At 48.3% G+C, this 15,250-nt stretch overlaps 1 protein-coding gene across 1 annotated transcript in view; it reads left to right on the top strand.

The window, feature by feature from the left end:
* CRB2 (crumbs cell polarity complex component 2) overlaps nucleotides 1-12,966 on the top strand; it is a gene marked incomplete at its 5' end in the record, with an annotated part of 32,822 nt that extends 19,856 nt beyond the window's left edge. Inside the window, 7 exons of the mRNA XM_083374865.1 lie at nucleotides 1,016-1,948; nucleotides 3,113-3,672; nucleotides 5,685-5,850; nucleotides 7,130-7,997; nucleotides 9,262-9,378; nucleotides 9,860-9,986; nucleotides 12,631-12,966. Coding sequence (XP_083230991.1) covers nucleotides 1,016-1,948; nucleotides 3,113-3,672; nucleotides 5,685-5,850; nucleotides 7,130-7,997; nucleotides 9,262-9,378; nucleotides 9,860-9,986; nucleotides 12,631-12,861 — 3,002 coding nt within the window. The 3' untranslated portion in view covers nucleotides 12,862-12,966. The remainder of the gene's footprint in view (nucleotides 1-1,015; nucleotides 1,949-3,112; nucleotides 3,673-5,684; nucleotides 5,851-7,129; nucleotides 7,998-9,261; nucleotides 9,379-9,859; nucleotides 9,987-12,630) is intronic.
* Nucleotides 12,967-15,250: the final 2,284 nt, after the last annotated feature.

Below are 15,250 nucleotides of genomic sequence, written 5' to 3' on the forward strand. Positions count from 1 at the left end.
ATTTCAGAATCTTGCAAGAATGACAACACAAATCTCTCGGCATCCTTTTGTTACAGCTTGAGAAGTTAGGGAGGGTCCTTCTGAGTGTCTTTCTCCTCCCATTACGAAGTTGGAGGAGGGGGCTATGCTTCCTCTTATCTGTCCATTCCCCAAGCAGCATCTTTTCCCCTCCTGCCCCCAAGGTCATTCACACATTCCATTGCACCAAACTCTCACTTCATTCCACTTGGGACCGAGATGGGGGGGGGCTGGGAGGAGCTGCTATCTGGAGACGAGAACTCTTCTCTAGCTGTTCCTGCTTTGCATTGCCATGGATTTGTCGAGGCAATTCCCCGGCGTTCCTCAACCTTAACAACTTCAAGAAGACTGAGTGGACTTCAGCATGCTGGCAGGAGGACTCTGGGAGTTGAAGTCCACGCCTCTTGAAAGTTGGCGAGGCTGAGAAAGATTGCACTTATCTTATCCACCTTGAACTGGCTAGTTAGAAACCACCTCTGTGTAAAGGACAGGAAATCTTGCAAATACTGTTTGGTTGTGTTCCGATTCCTTTTTGCTGGGCAAGTGTAAGGCTATTAAGATACAACAATCCAGAACTTTGTTTATCTGGCCAACATTCTTGGGGATTAGTGGGAATGTGTGTGAGGAGCTGGAAGAGGCCAGAGGCTGCTTAATCGTCGCTACGGACTCTTAACCAGCAGTGGGATTCAGCCGGTTCGCGCCAGTTCGGCAGAACCAGTAGCTAATTTTTTTGTTGCCCAGGCCCAGAATGGACTTCCGGAAGTGGCCTCCACACAGAGAACCGGTTGTTCACCTGTTTGAATCCCACCCCTGTGCTTAACAGTCCTCAAATACTTAAGGATCCCCACCTCTGTTTAGCCTGAGGTATTTGTAGCCTTCCAGGAGTAAGTGAAATTCATCTGAATGGTTGTGTAGAGAAATACTTCGTTGTGTATAGTGGTGCAAACTCAGAAGCTCATTCCCCTCTTCCCTTGCCCGCCCCTTTTCTCTGTGCCAGGGACCGAGTGTGCCAATGAGATAGACGAATGCCAAGACCTGCCTTGTGAAAATGGAGGGATCTGCGAAGACAGCATGGCCGACTACATCTGCCATTGCACCCGCAACCCAGATGGCACAGCCTGGGGTGGGAAGAACTGCTCTGTGGAGCTCACCGGCTGCGAGACTCACAACTGCCAAAATGGGGCTTTGTGCGTCCCCACCTTCCAATCGGAGGTCCACGGTTACCTGTGCCAGTGTCCTCCTGGATTTTATGGACCCACCTGCTCCACGCCGACCACCTTCTCACTCACAGACAATGGCTACCTCTTAATCAACACCTCTGCAGATGGTAAGAACACAAGTGGTCATGGAGCCAGCGTGGCTCTCCGGTTCCGGACCACCCTTCTCAATGGCCTCCTTTTCTACCGAGGCCACCAAACGGAGCATCTGCTTCTGGAACTCTATGCTGGCCTTCTACAGGTGACGCTCCTGACCCAGGAGGTCAATGTCTCTTTCACCCTGGAGGCACCAGCGGTCAATGATGGCCACTGGCACAAAGCAGAAGTCTCTCTGCAAGAGGCTCTTGAGTTCAAACTGTGGCATGAAGCTTGCCAAGGAGGCCTCTGCCTCTTCAGCCATCCCCTTGGCGAGACCAGCCCTGTTTCTCTTTTGCCCTCCTTTCTGAATATATATGTTGGAGGAGTTGAGGAGACGTTAATGATCAACTGCACAGGACACTTCACTGGCTGCCTGGAGGACTTGCAGATTGACTCCAAGATACTCTTACCCGAGGAGGTAGAAGGGCTACGGCTTCCTGGGTTTCAACTGGGTTGCGAGAGAACGGAGTGGTGTCAATCTCAGCCTTGTTCCCACGGTGGCCGGTGTGTTGACTTCTGGACGGACTTCCATTGTCACTGTTCTCGGCCTTATGAAGGCCACACTTGCTCCTATGGTGAGTAGACTGACGGGGCTCCCGTTGTTTTTCTCGAGAGAGCAGGAAGTTGGGTAAGAAATAAAAATAATATTTTCAGAAACAACGTTAGGAGCCGCTGGTGGGCAGGGAATTCATCTGCTTGGTTTTGGTAGAACAACAGGAATGTGTTTGGGGTTCTTATCCAAGATGAGGGAAGACAGAGAGAAGGAAGTGCTACAGTCGTCAAATGGCCTCATGTAACAGAATTGGAGGGACGCAGTGGCTCAGTGGGTTGGGACGCTGAGCTTGTCGATCTGAAGGTCGGCAGTTTGGCGGGTCGAATCCCGAGTGCTGCATAACAGAGTGAGCGCCTGTCACTCGTCCCAGCTTCTGCCAACCTAGCAGTTCGAAAGCACGTAAAAATGCAAGTAGAAAAATAGGGACCACTACGGTGGGAAGGTAACAGCGTTCCGTGCGCCTCTGGCGTCTAGTCATCCCGGCCACATGACCATGGAGATGTCCTCGGACAAGCGCTGGCTTTTCGGCTTTGAAACGGATATGAGCACCGGCCCCTAGTGTCGGAAACGACTAGCACGCATGTGCAGGGGAACCTTTACCTTTTACCTTTAACAGAATTGGAAGGGAGCTTGGAGGTCTTCTAGTCCAACTCCCTGCTCAAGCAGGAAACTCTGTACCATGTCAGACAAATGGTTGTCCAGTGTCTTCTTGAAGACCTCCAGTGATGGAGCACCCACAACCTCTGGAGGCAAGCCCTTCCACTGGTTGATTGTTCTCACTGATAGGAAGTTTCTCCTTAATTCCAGGTGGGTGAGTTTCCATCTGTTGCTTCTTGTCTTGCCTTCAGGTGCTTTGGAGAATAGCTTGACTCCCACTTCTTTGGGGCAGCCCCTGAGATATTGGAACGCTGCTATCATGTCACCCCTAGTTCTTCTTTTCCTTAAACTAGACACACTCAATTCCTGCAACCGTTCTTCATACCTTTTAGCCTTCAGCCCCCTAAATGTAGAGATTATACCAGACATTCATAGAGCCCAGAACTCCTTGGTCTTCTGAAATACTGTCACCCCAGTAGAAGACATTCTGAAAGCCCCCCAAAAGATGTGATGGCTGAACCCGTAGCAGTTTCTGAGGAATTTGGTTTTCTTGGCTTGGAACTAGGAAGCTTTTCTCTCTCTTTTCCAGAGTCTCCTGCAGCAACCTTTGGCCAGGAGAATTCTTCTAGCTTTGCCACCTTTGAGGTTCCCGACAGACTCGGGCCAAATTTTAACCTCTCCTTTTTTATCCGGACACGGAAGGCCAGCGGCCTCATATTCCAGATCGGCAAGGGAAGTGATGTTTTCCTTACAGTATACTTGAAGGACGGGAAGCTCCAGATCGAGGCACCATCTGCTGCCTCACTGGGATCTTCTGGAAATCTGGCCGATGGCACCAGGCACTTTGTGGTGCTCTCCTTCCAGGAAGGCCATGCTCGGGCCAGCCTGTTAAACAGAGAAGAAGACCTGGGAGATCTGTCCATCAGCCTTCTTGCCACTAATTTTGAGGTTCACGTGGGCGGGCTTCCCCTCCAAGAAAACCTGGACCCCTGGGGAGGATCTTTTAAAGGCTGCCTGCAGGATATCCAACTCAACCACCACCAGATGCAGTTTTTCCCTCCTCCAGAGAATGGCAGCCTTCCACAGGACGTGTATGTGGGGCGAAACCAGAACGTGGTTCCAGAATGCCTCTCAGATAATGCCTGCAAGGTAAGGACCAACCAGGCTTCAGGAAGCCTCGGGGTGGGGGGTGGGGGGTGGCAGCTTCTGCTATAATCTGGTTTGGAGATGATGGGCCAACTCTGATGAGACTAGCCTAGATGCTGCTAGAGATATAGCATTTCCTTGCTGTGTTCTTACTTCTCATGCGGCCAAAAGGAGAAAGATCTGGAGAACAAGACTAAGGAAAGCCAGCAAGGTGAGGTATGGATTTTCTCTTTATCTTCAACATGTCCATTGATGTCCCCAAGCTGTGTTTATTTAAAAAAGGCATCTCCAGCTACAAGGAAGCACCTTCTCTGCATGCCTTGTGGTCTTTCAACCTTGCCATGGGATGGATCTATGGGACAAGAGCGACGTTTCTCAAACTTGGCAAAATTCCGGGAGTTGCAGTCCACACATCTTCAAAGTCTGTAGAGATTCTCAGTCCCCCAGGACCCGGTTGTCCCAAGAGGCAACTGGACTTTCTGGTTTTTCTTTGACGATGTTTCACTTCTCATCCAAGAAGCTTCTTCAGCTCTGACTGGATGGTGGGGAATGGAAGGATTTAAATATTCCTTACATACTCCCGCATGGATTTCCAGAAAACACTGCAGATTGCAGGAACCGTTTGTGCTTCAGTTTGAGATTCAGACAAGCCAGACTCTTCCCCAACAGGGAAGGGACCCAGGGCAGAAAACATCCTGTAGCCAAGAAGGCTCCACACCCATTTGCACCAGACCCTGAAGACACCTCCAAGTGGCCTCAATGACTCTCTGAAAGAATGCAAATGACCAGCAGTCTGCAAGGAGTATAAATCCTTCCATTCCCCACCGTCCAGTCAGAAGCTGAAGAAGCTCCTTGGATGAGAAGCGAAACGTCTTCAAAGAACACCAAGGAAGTCTGGTTGCCTCATGAAAAAGAACCTCTGAGAAAACACATCTTCAAGTTACCAAAGCTGAAAAACACTAGGCTAGAGGCACCAGAAATGGGAATTATAATGGCTGAGGTTCTGAATTCTATTGCCTGGATCAAGTTTTGTGCAATGTGCATGGGGTGGTGGTGGTTTGATGGTGTTTCTTGCCTACAGCACCCCTGGTTGGAACACCGAGAGAGGTTTACTCAGGTTGAGTCCAATCCTCCAATCCTCCTACCTCGTTCAATAATTAATCAGACCTCACCTGACACCTCACCTGACACTCAGCCTTGGTGGAGCAGTGGGCTAATGCCTCCTTAAGTAACACCAGCTGCCTGCAATTAGTGCAGGTTCGAGTCCCACCAGGCTCAAGGTTGACTCAGCCTTCCATCCTTCTGAGGTAGGTCAAATGAGGACCCAGATTGTTGGGGGCAATTAAGCTGACTTTGTAATAATGCCGCTTGGGGTGTGTGTGTGAAAGCCCTAATAAGCAGGCATATACATAGAATGAAGGCTACTGCTAAGCTTGTAAGCCGCCCTGAGCCTTTGGAGAAGGGCGGGATATAAATGGAATTAAAAATAAAAATAAATAAAAATAAAAAACAACTTTTGCTGGAAGGTTAGTCTTCCAAGACTGCAAGTCTTGTGGAGAAAAGGACCATGAAAGCATGGTGCCTCACCAATGTTCAGAATTCTGTGTGGCGCAGAGGAGTCAAAAGAGAGGAAACTGGATAGTTGTTAGTGGTGGGTAGGCACATATAGAAATTAAATCTGGGTGTACCAAGAAGTACAAAGAAGATGGTAGATAGGTAGTTATACCGAAATTCCATATCCACTATCAGCTCCGGAACCCATTTTCCTTAATCATTTAACCCAGGGGTCCCCAACCTGGACAACTTTTATGACTAGTGGACTTCAACTCCCAGAATTCCTCAGCTAGCCACGCTGGCTGTGGAATCTCGGGGGTTGATGTCCACAAATTGTAAAGTTGCCAAGGTTGGAGACCCCTGATTTAATCCGCTGGCACTCAACTGCACGCTCCGTTTCATTTCCAGAGAGTAAACAGGCACCCCCTTTCTCTCCTGATTGTGTTTCTTTTATCTTTCAGTCTTCTCCTTGCCTCAACAGTGGTCTCTGCACTGTCACCTGGAATGACTTTAACTGCAGTTGCCCACCCAACTTTACTGGGAAATGTTGTGAGGAGAAAGTCTGGTGCCAAAGTGATTTGTGTCCCCCGCCTACCACTTGTGTGGATGTCCCTTCTGGTTATATTTGTAAGTGTTCCTCTAGGAATTGCAGGCCACTGCAGAAATGTCCTTTCTTAAAAAAAACGGGTGGGGGTGGGGGGTCACACAGAATCTGGAGACCCTTTCCTTCTGCTCTCAACCTAGTACAAATCTGTGGTAGATCCCATTACACTCAGCCTGCTAAATTCTTTAAAAAAGATGGCTTGGAGAATTACCATCCACGTCATGGGATCAGCCACAAATCCTGAACATTCTTCTTTGTAAGCCTCTGTACAGTCCATTTTCCACTCCAGGAGAGCTCCTGTTAGGAAATTCTTGAATTTAAATTAAATTTAAGCAAGAGCTTTTCCATCTCTCTCTCTCTCTCTTCTCTCTCTTCTCTTTCTCTCCTCGCTGTCCTCTCCTCTCCTTTCTCCTCTCTCTCTCTCCTCTCTGTCTCCTCTCTCTCTCTCTTCTCTCTCCTCTCTCCCTTCTTTTTCTCCTCTCCTCTCTCTTCTCTCTCCTCTCTCTCTCTCTCTTCTCTCTCCTCTCTCTCCTCTCTCCCTTCTCTTTTTCTCCTCTCCTCTCCTCTCTCTCCTCTCCTCTCTTCTCTCTCCTCTCTCTCTCCTCTCTCTCTCTTCTCTCTCCTCTCTCCCTTCTCTTTTTCTCCTCCTCTCCTCTCCTCTCTCTCCTCTCCTCTCTCTCCTCTCTCTCACCTCTCCTCTCTCTTCTCTCTCCTCTCTCTCTCTCTCTTTTCTCTCTCTCCTCTCTCTCTCTCTTCTCTCTCCTCTCTCTCCTCTCTCCCTTCTCTTTTTCTCCTCTCCTCTCTCTCCTCTCCTCTCTCTCTCTCTCTCCTCTCCTCTCTCTTCTCTCTCCTCTCTCTCTCTCTTTTCTCTCTCTCCTCTCTCTCTCCTCTCTCTCTCTTCTCTCTCCTCTCTCCCTTCTCTTTTTCTCCTCTCCTCTCTCTCCTATCCTCTCTCTTCTCTGTCTCTCTCCCCTCTCCTATCTCTTCTCTCTCTCTCTCCTCTCTGAAAAGAATCTCAGGAGATTTGATTCGTGTCCACTTGTTAGTTCTCTTTTGGCCAACAAGGAACTTTCATTTTTGTTACACCTGATGTTTCCTCTGATTGATTTCTCTTCTCAATGAGCTCGGCTTATATATCTGGGTCAGCGTAGTATTTCCCTCATTCTGATGGCCTTAGACAGGTCTTTAACTTGAGTGTTTATCTTCCTTGAACTTCCTGGGAGAGATGATTGAGGCACTCCTTGGTGTCTCCATTGGACAATCTTCCACTCTTGACCTTTTGATTACTATTTCATCTTGCAGGTCTGGCCAATGCCACGTTTGATGAGCGTGATGCAGTTAAATTCACAGCAAACATGTCTATCACCAAAGCTCTTCACGGCCTCCGCCTGGACTTCAGAACGCGGGACAACGACGCGGTCTTGATACAAGCCGTAGAGGAAGTAGATTCTCTTCTGGTGGCCATTCAAAACTCTTCGCTCCTGGTTGAAATCCGGAGTGGGAATGGAGTCGAGGGGGTAAACTTTCTCAGGCCGATGCCCATCGCTGATGGCTCCTGGCACACCCTCTTCTTGACCATGGAAGAGCCCTCGGCCTCTTCATCAAGGTGGCACCTCCAACTGGATGATTCCACCAATACAACTCTCTTGGGAAACGCGGGCAGCCTGGATTTCTTAAAAAGCAACACATTGATTGTCTTGGCTGAAAACTTCACAGGCTGCCTTGGACATGTAGACATTGGGGGGCTGTTTTTGCCCCTGGCCAGCCACCCTCTTTACCCACAGCTGGAACAATTTGTGCAGGTGACCAGCAAGCCCATCCTTCTGGGCTGCCAAGGAGCAGACATCTGCTTTTCCAATCCCTGTCGTCATGCAGGCTCCTGCTTGGACCTCTTCAATGCCTTCAGTTGTGCCTGCCAGCCTGGGTGGGAAGGGCCACTGTGTGAGACCAACACGGATGACTGCAAATCCAGCCCGTGTCTTCACGGGGAGTGTGTGGACCAAGTGGGAGACTTCCAATGCACCTGTCATAAGGGTTTCATTGGGAAGCGTTGCCACATCAATGTAGATGACTGTGTGAGGCATCAGTGCCAGAACGGAGGGATATGCGTGGATGAAGTCTACAGCTACACCTGCAAATGCCCGCCGGAATACTCTGGCCCTCTGTGCGAGTAAGTCTGTAGGAAGTGTGGCTGGTAAGAATAAGAATTCTGGAGATGTTTTTTTCTCGCTCTTTCTTGGAGTTGGGACACAGCCCAAGGTGTTGGGGCTATAGCAATCTTGCCCAAATTTTCCTTTCCAACCAGATGCCTCAAACATGCTTTTCCAAAAGGCAGCTTGGTTCTTTTCCTTAAAAATGTTTCGCTTTTCACTTTGAGTTCAAGACGTTCATGCAAGAAATTCTTCATCCAAGAACTGAAGAAGCTTCTTGGATGAGGAGCAAAATTTCAAGGAAAAGGTCCAGCTGCCTTTTGGAAAAAGCACCTTTGATCGGGATGATTGAGAATCTCCATAGAGTTAGACCGATTTTCCAACCAGACCATAAGGAAGCTAGTTCATCTTAGTCTTAACCTCCGAAGTGCAGGAGGACAATCACCTTGCTGACTACATAAATCAGGGGTCTTCAAACTTGGCCCTTTTATGACTCGTGGACTTCAACTCCCAGAGTTCCTCAGCCAGCATGTCTGGCTGAGGAATTCTGGCAGTTGAAGTCCACGAGTCATAAAAGTTTGAAGACCTCTGACATAAATAGTGGGACACCAGAGGCGAGGACAGTGAGCTTGATGTACACACAGAGTGCTTACTACCATCTCAAAACCTGGGTTTGGTGTGCAGGAGACTTCGTTTCCAACACTAGGGGACGGTGCTCATCTCCGTTTCAAAGCCGAAGAGCCAGTGCTTGTCCGTGGACGTCTCTGTGGTCATGTGACCGGCATGACTAGATGCCAAAGGTGCACAGAACGCTGTTACTTTCCCACCATAGTGGTCCCTATTTTTCCACTTGCATTTTTACGTGCTTTCGAAATGCTAGGTTGGCAAAAGCTGGGATGAGTAACAGGTGCTCACTCTGCTACACGGCACTCGGGATTCGACCCGCCAAACTGCCGACCTTCTGATCGACAAGCTCAGTGTCCTAACCCACTGAGCCACCGCGTCCCTTTTACCTCCTTTCAATTAGTAGCTGCTGGCATTAGAAGACCTGACCAGGATTACGACCACCAGCCAGGGTAAAACCAATTGTCCCATGGGCTCACCAAAGAGTTTTCTGGAAGAAGCCATTTCCTGAAGTCCTTAAAAAGCTTCATTTCCTCTTCTCTCCCCTATCAGACTGGAAGTCTGCAGATGCAACTTGATAAGTCAACTTCTTGAAGAACACCTATAAATGTTTGGTTTCTAAATCAAGATTCTTCTTCTTCTTTTTCTTTTTAATCCCAGGTGGCCCTTCCCCCCTGAACAATGTGGCAAGAACTTCACCTGTTTGAACGGTGGAAAATGTATGAGTGGCCCCTGGGGAGCCAACTGCAGCTGCAAGACCGGCTACACAGGGAAGAAGTACGATGACAGTTTTGGCTCTCTATCTTCCCCAATTTTCCAGGATTAACTCTGTCATGGTTCCATTCTTCAAAGAACCTCGAGGCATTGTTTACCTTAAGGAGTCTTTAATCAAAAGAGCATAGCTTCCGCATGTTCCTCCCTCTAATTAACCGTCATAAATCACATTCTCCAATTAGTTTGAATTGTAAGCTTTCCCTCCTGTTAAACAACCCGGCCAAATTCTTATCTTCTCTTATTTCAAAACAGCCTTGAGAGACATTCTTCCTACTCCCCCCAGCATCAACTAATTCTAACTCTAAGAGTAACACACAAGTTTTAAAGAAGCAAAGCTGCCTGTCCACATGTTGTCAAAGCAAGAACATCTGATGTTAGCAGCGTTGACAAACTCTTTAAAACCCGCTTTGTCTCTTTGATCCTCACCCTGTTCCTCATTTCTTTTGAGGCGGTGTGGCTGATTCCTATCTCGTTTTATTTCCAGGTGTCAGATCAACATCAGTGACTGTGACCCCAACCCTTGCAAAAATGGGGGGACGTGTCAGCACTCCACGAATCGGTTCTGGTGTATATGCGGTGCCAACTACGGTGGAGAATATTGCGATGTTAGTGTAAGGGAGCTTCTCTCTTTTTGTACCAGAAAAATGGGTTGGGTTTCCCCACTACACTTCACTCAGGAAAGGAGTTACAATCTTTCCCAAGATTAACGCATTCCTCCTTACCCTCAGTGCTCGGATGGAGGAAAGTCAACTTTCCATCCAACGTTTGCTACACAGACAAGTTCTTGACCTATCATCAAGTCTGGTACAGGTAGTCCTTGACTTATGACCACAACTGAGCCCAAAATTTCTGTGGTTAAATGAGACAAGTGTTAAGTGAGTTTTGCCTTGTTTTTACAAACTTTCTTGCCGCAGTTGTTAAGTGAATCACCGCAGTTGATAAGTTAGTAACATGGTCGTTAAGTGAATGCAGCTTCCCCATTCTTTGCTTGGCAGAAAGTCACAGAAGAGGATCTTGTGACCCCAGGCAATGGTCACAAGTACAAGTCAGGGGCTGAGCATCTGAATTTTTATCACGTGATCATGGGGATGCCACAAAGGTCGTAAGGGTGAAAAACAGTCATAAGTCACTTCTTTCGGTGCTGCTGTAACTTTGAATGGTCATTAAATGAACTTATAAGCCGAGGACTACCTCTAGCTTCATGCTGGAAGCTTTGTGGTCTTCAAAATGTTTTAGGGGACATGGGGAAAAGAGAGTTTGAAAGATTAGGGCCTGAGGACTATTGGAAGATCTGGAAAGAGCTGTGGAGGAGACACAAAAAAACACAATGAGGCAATGTCTATGGAGATTCTCCGTCATCCAGATCATGGTTGTCCCAAAGGTGCTTTTTTCATGAGGCAACTGGACTTTCTTGTTTTTCTTTGAAGACGTTTTGCTTCTCATCCAAGGAGCTTCTTCAGCTCTGACTGGATGGTGGGGAATGGAAGTATTTATACTCCTTGCAGACAGCTGGTCATTTGCCTTCTTTTAGAGAGTCCTTGAGGCCACCTGGAGGTTTCTCTGTGTCCTCAGGGTCTGTCCACATTCTGGACAGAGAGGACCGTTTGAAAGAGGGGTCAAAGAGGCCACCTAGGTCACAACTGAACAGCCCTCTCTCAACAGAGGGGGAGGGATACAAGATCATCTATCTTCAGTCTACCACACTGTCCTTTCCGCAGTTCCAAGAAGGCTCCACACCCATTTGCACCACTCAGGTGACCCTGAGGACACAGATAAATCTCCAGGTGGCCTCAATGCCTCTCTTAAAAAAATGCAAGTGACCAGCTGTCGGCAAGGAGTATAAATCCTTCCCTTCCGCACCATCCAGTCGGAGCCGAAGAAGCTTCTTGGATGAGAAGCGAAACGTCTTCAAAGAGAAAAACAAAAAAGTCCCCTTGCCTCCTGAAAAAGCACCTTTGGGACAAGAAGGCAATTTTCCAAGCTGCTGGACTGGGTCCTTGCGCAAAAGGGCTCTTTAATGCAGTGATCCTGCTCACGTATAGATTGTCCCAGATCCGTGTACTTTTTTTTTGAGGCACAGCTCAAAATCCACTTCTTATCTACTTAGACTTCTCCCTGTCCTGGTTTCTATCTGAGTGTTAGGCTGGCAGGTGTCTCCACCCTGGTATTTTTAGCACGGCTTACGCCAGCCTCACATGGCTTGGTGAGGAAGCTCGGCCAGGAGGAGAGAATTTCTGCAGCTGTATGTTGAGGTGCTTTAGGTCAGAGTTCCCCAACCTTTTGGGCACCAGGGAACGGTTCCGTGGAGAGAGGTTTTCCCATGGACCGGAGAGTGTGTGGTTTTGTGTGCTGGCTGCATCTCACAGATGGAGATTTGCTTGTTTGTGCAGACCAGTTATTGGCATGCCACGGACCGGTACTGCTCCACGGACCAGAGGTCAGGGACCCCTGCTTTAGGTAGCCCATGAGGGAACTTGGACAGACTTCTAGGAGTCCCTCAATGGCTCCAGTGACTCATGGTTGTGTGAACTGGTGAAATTGTCTCTCCAAGTTGCCGAGTTCCTCCGCTCTCCTTTCCTTAGTTCAGCCTCCCAACTTCTAAAGCCTGCAAAGAACTCTTGTGTTATCTCTGTGGCTTTTGGTGGTAGATGAATTCTCTTTATATGTATTGATGCCTCTTTAGGGACAGGATGGTATGTTGGATTTGATCTGGGTTTACAGATAGCCCTCAACTTACAACAGTTAATTTGCTGACTGTTCAAAGTTACAATGGCAGCGGAAAAAGTGACTTACAGCAGCATCCCTGGGGCCACGTGATCAGACTTCAGATGGTTGGCAATTGGTTCATATTCTGGATGGTGCTCGTGTCCCCGGATCACGGGATCCCCTTTTGTGACCTTCTGACGAGCATTCCCTGAATAACCATGTCACTAACTCAACGACTGCAGCGATTCACTTAGAACAACTGTGGCAAGGCTGCAAAATGGGGCTAAAATTCACTTAACAGCCGTTAATTTTGAGCGCAGTGGTGAGTTGAAGACTAACTGTATTTGTTTATTGAGTTCATTTGCTGCCTGTCTTGCAACAAGATGACTCTTAACTCTTTACGAGGAAGACTTGTTGAAGGCTCCCGTGATTTGCTCTTGGTTCATCTGGGGTGGGGGCCTCACGTGACTTCCCCCTCATTCTCCCCTTCAAGGACCTCCGAGTGATGTTTATCCAGACTCACCTTCTCCTTGTTGATTTCTCTGGCAGAGAGGAAGTTTCCCAGGCCCTGCCTTCTCATTCCCCTTGGTTGAGGTGGCAGTGCCGGTCGTCTGCAGCTCCTTGTTTCTTCTCATCATCATCCTTGTCCTGATGGTCCTCACTGCCCGGAAGAGGCGCCAGTCCGAGGGAACCTACAGCCCGAGCCAACAGGAAGTGGCCGGAGCTCGCCTGGAGATGGACAGTGTGCTCAAAGTCCCACCAGAAGAACGTTTAATATAAGCAACAAGGGGACTTCATAAAGTTGGCACTTGGGAGTGTGAGCAGAGATCTCCTTGGCTCCTTCCAAAAGACCAGGAAGGCAGTGGAGTTGCACACCCATTGAGTGCCTGCGGTGTGCATCTGGGGCCTGTGAGGACCGTTGCATCTGCCTTGTGGGCTCCTCTCTGCCAGCGGCAGCAGCTGGCCTCTCAATCCTACCACACCTGTCCACTCCCATGCCTCGGAGGTGCTGTTCCAGCCCAACAGGCTGCCGCGGCAAGTCCCTGTGAGAAGGACAATCATCCACAGACTTCTGAGCATCATCCAACCTACAAGAGATTCAGTATGGAAGCCCTGCCTCGCTCCTCGGTGTGGGTTAAAGGTGGCTGTCTTTGTGATGGCCTCCAGGGTGGGTTACAAAGCGATCATATCGGGTTGTAGGACATTCTCACAGGTCCTGCTTGTGCGTTGTGATGGTTCTGCTTTTGGCCTGGGAGGAAGGATTCAGAGGCCTCATTCCTAGAGGCAGGGATAGGACTTCCTAAATTGTCAGGATTGGCTAAAACAAGAAGGCCCGACAAAGACACAACAGCTGGGCAAATGCACTTCCTCCCTTTTGACATCTGAAGCCTATTATTAGATGGGTGCGTTGCCTATAGGACTGCTCTAGGGGGACTTGCTAACAGTGCTCCCATGACCAAGTTATGGACAAGGCTTACAAGGAATGTCTCCAGTGCTGTTCCAAATGGTCAAGAACATCTTGACCTATCCTGGTGGTCAGCCTTGAGGCCATGTCAGTAGGTCCATGCTTCTTGGAGCAGTTGGAACTACTCAGCTGCTTCTCACCACATCTGACATCTCAGGTGTGGCCGTAAAGAAATGGACTACTTGAGAAGCCAACAGATGAAGCCACCAAGAGACCACAGGGTATCAGCTGAGATGCTGAACGTCAAAGCTGCCTCTGATGAGCTGAAGGCCAGTTGATAGGAGTTATGTCCAAACTCTGTGCCCCAGCTACTGTAGTGACCAATGTACTCTGGGCTGTGCCTGCAGCCATACCAGTTGGCCAGAAGCTCAGAACTGTAGGACTTTGGTGTTGCGTAACAATCCACCATGGATGAATGTAAACTAGCTGAGAGGATACGAAGGAAAAAGCTCCAGGACTGGGTGAAGTGTGTTGTTTTGGACTGTGAAAGGCTGGGCAGCTCATTGCGGGGAACTCAACACAAACTGCACGCTGTTCATTAGTCACACAGCAGCTGCGAGACAGAAGAGGTGAGCAACAAAAATTGCTTAACCTCAATAACACACCACAAAAAGTCCAAAATCCTCTTCCTCTCCCACAGAACAAATATTACCTTATCATTACCCCTGTTGGAAGAGAGTCAAGTACCTACAATCTCTGTGACCTCCTCTCCACACATTCAGGTACAATACAGCATCCTAAAGTGCCTTGTAAACAAACCACTTGAAACGGCATTAACTGAAGACCTCTCAGCTTCACTTCACCTCACCCTTCAGTTATAATTTTCGATACACATAGCAATGATTCCACTCCAAGAACACAAGAGCCATCTTCTCTCAGCGGAAGTTCAGGTTTCTATGCTAAAATGTAGTGGATAGAAGCTTAATTTTTGCTAACAAAGACTCCTCCGTAGCGCAGGTTGACATATAAGCCCTTTAGCTGTTCCCCCCTTCCTCCTTGACGCATCCAGAGGGCATCCAAGGAGCTATGGAAACATGTGGTGGCGCCTCTGCTCTCTCTTCTTCTCCTGTCCTCCATGAAGCAACCACAGAATCCTGATTGGAGAAAGTACACTTCGTGCTATACAGTGAACCAGACATTTGAATGTGTGGCTAACTATGGCTTAACAACTGTGGGCACGTTAGTGCCATGACTATGAAGAACAGGGAGAAATATTTTCAGACACACTATGTACTCGCTAAAATTTAAACCTGGCTTAGTCAGGGGAGGTGGTGAATTCCTACAGCTGGCTGCAAAAGGAGGAAGCTGTTGGGTTCCTCCTGATGTCGTGTTGTGGGATCACTGTTGAGAATATTTCAGATGTACAAATCCAAAGGAAATTGTTTCCCCAAGAGGCCAGTGTGGTATTTCAATCCCTATCTCAGACATAGATGCATGAGTGTTAGTTGTAGTAATTACAATTCATCAAGAAAAAAAGAAAGTAAGTACTGGCTGAAAAAAATGTGCCATCAGATTGGTTTCTCCCCACCAGTCACAAAACAATTCCCTCTGTATGGTGAGCATAGGAGAGAAGAAACATATCTTTCTTCTCCCAAAGACAGGAAAAGTCAAGAGAGAAGGAAGAAAAGTACGGCCAACTTTGTTGACCTTGTACTTTGCAAGGCTCCTTGTTCATTACTCCATTTCCCCTGGAAGACCTCAGAG

Source organism: Vipera ursinii (genome assembly GCF_947247035.1).
Source record: "Vipera ursinii genome assembly, chromosome: 16".
In the NCBI taxonomy this organism is placed as follows: Eukaryota; Metazoa; Chordata; class Lepidosauria; order Squamata; family Viperidae; genus Vipera; species Vipera ursinii.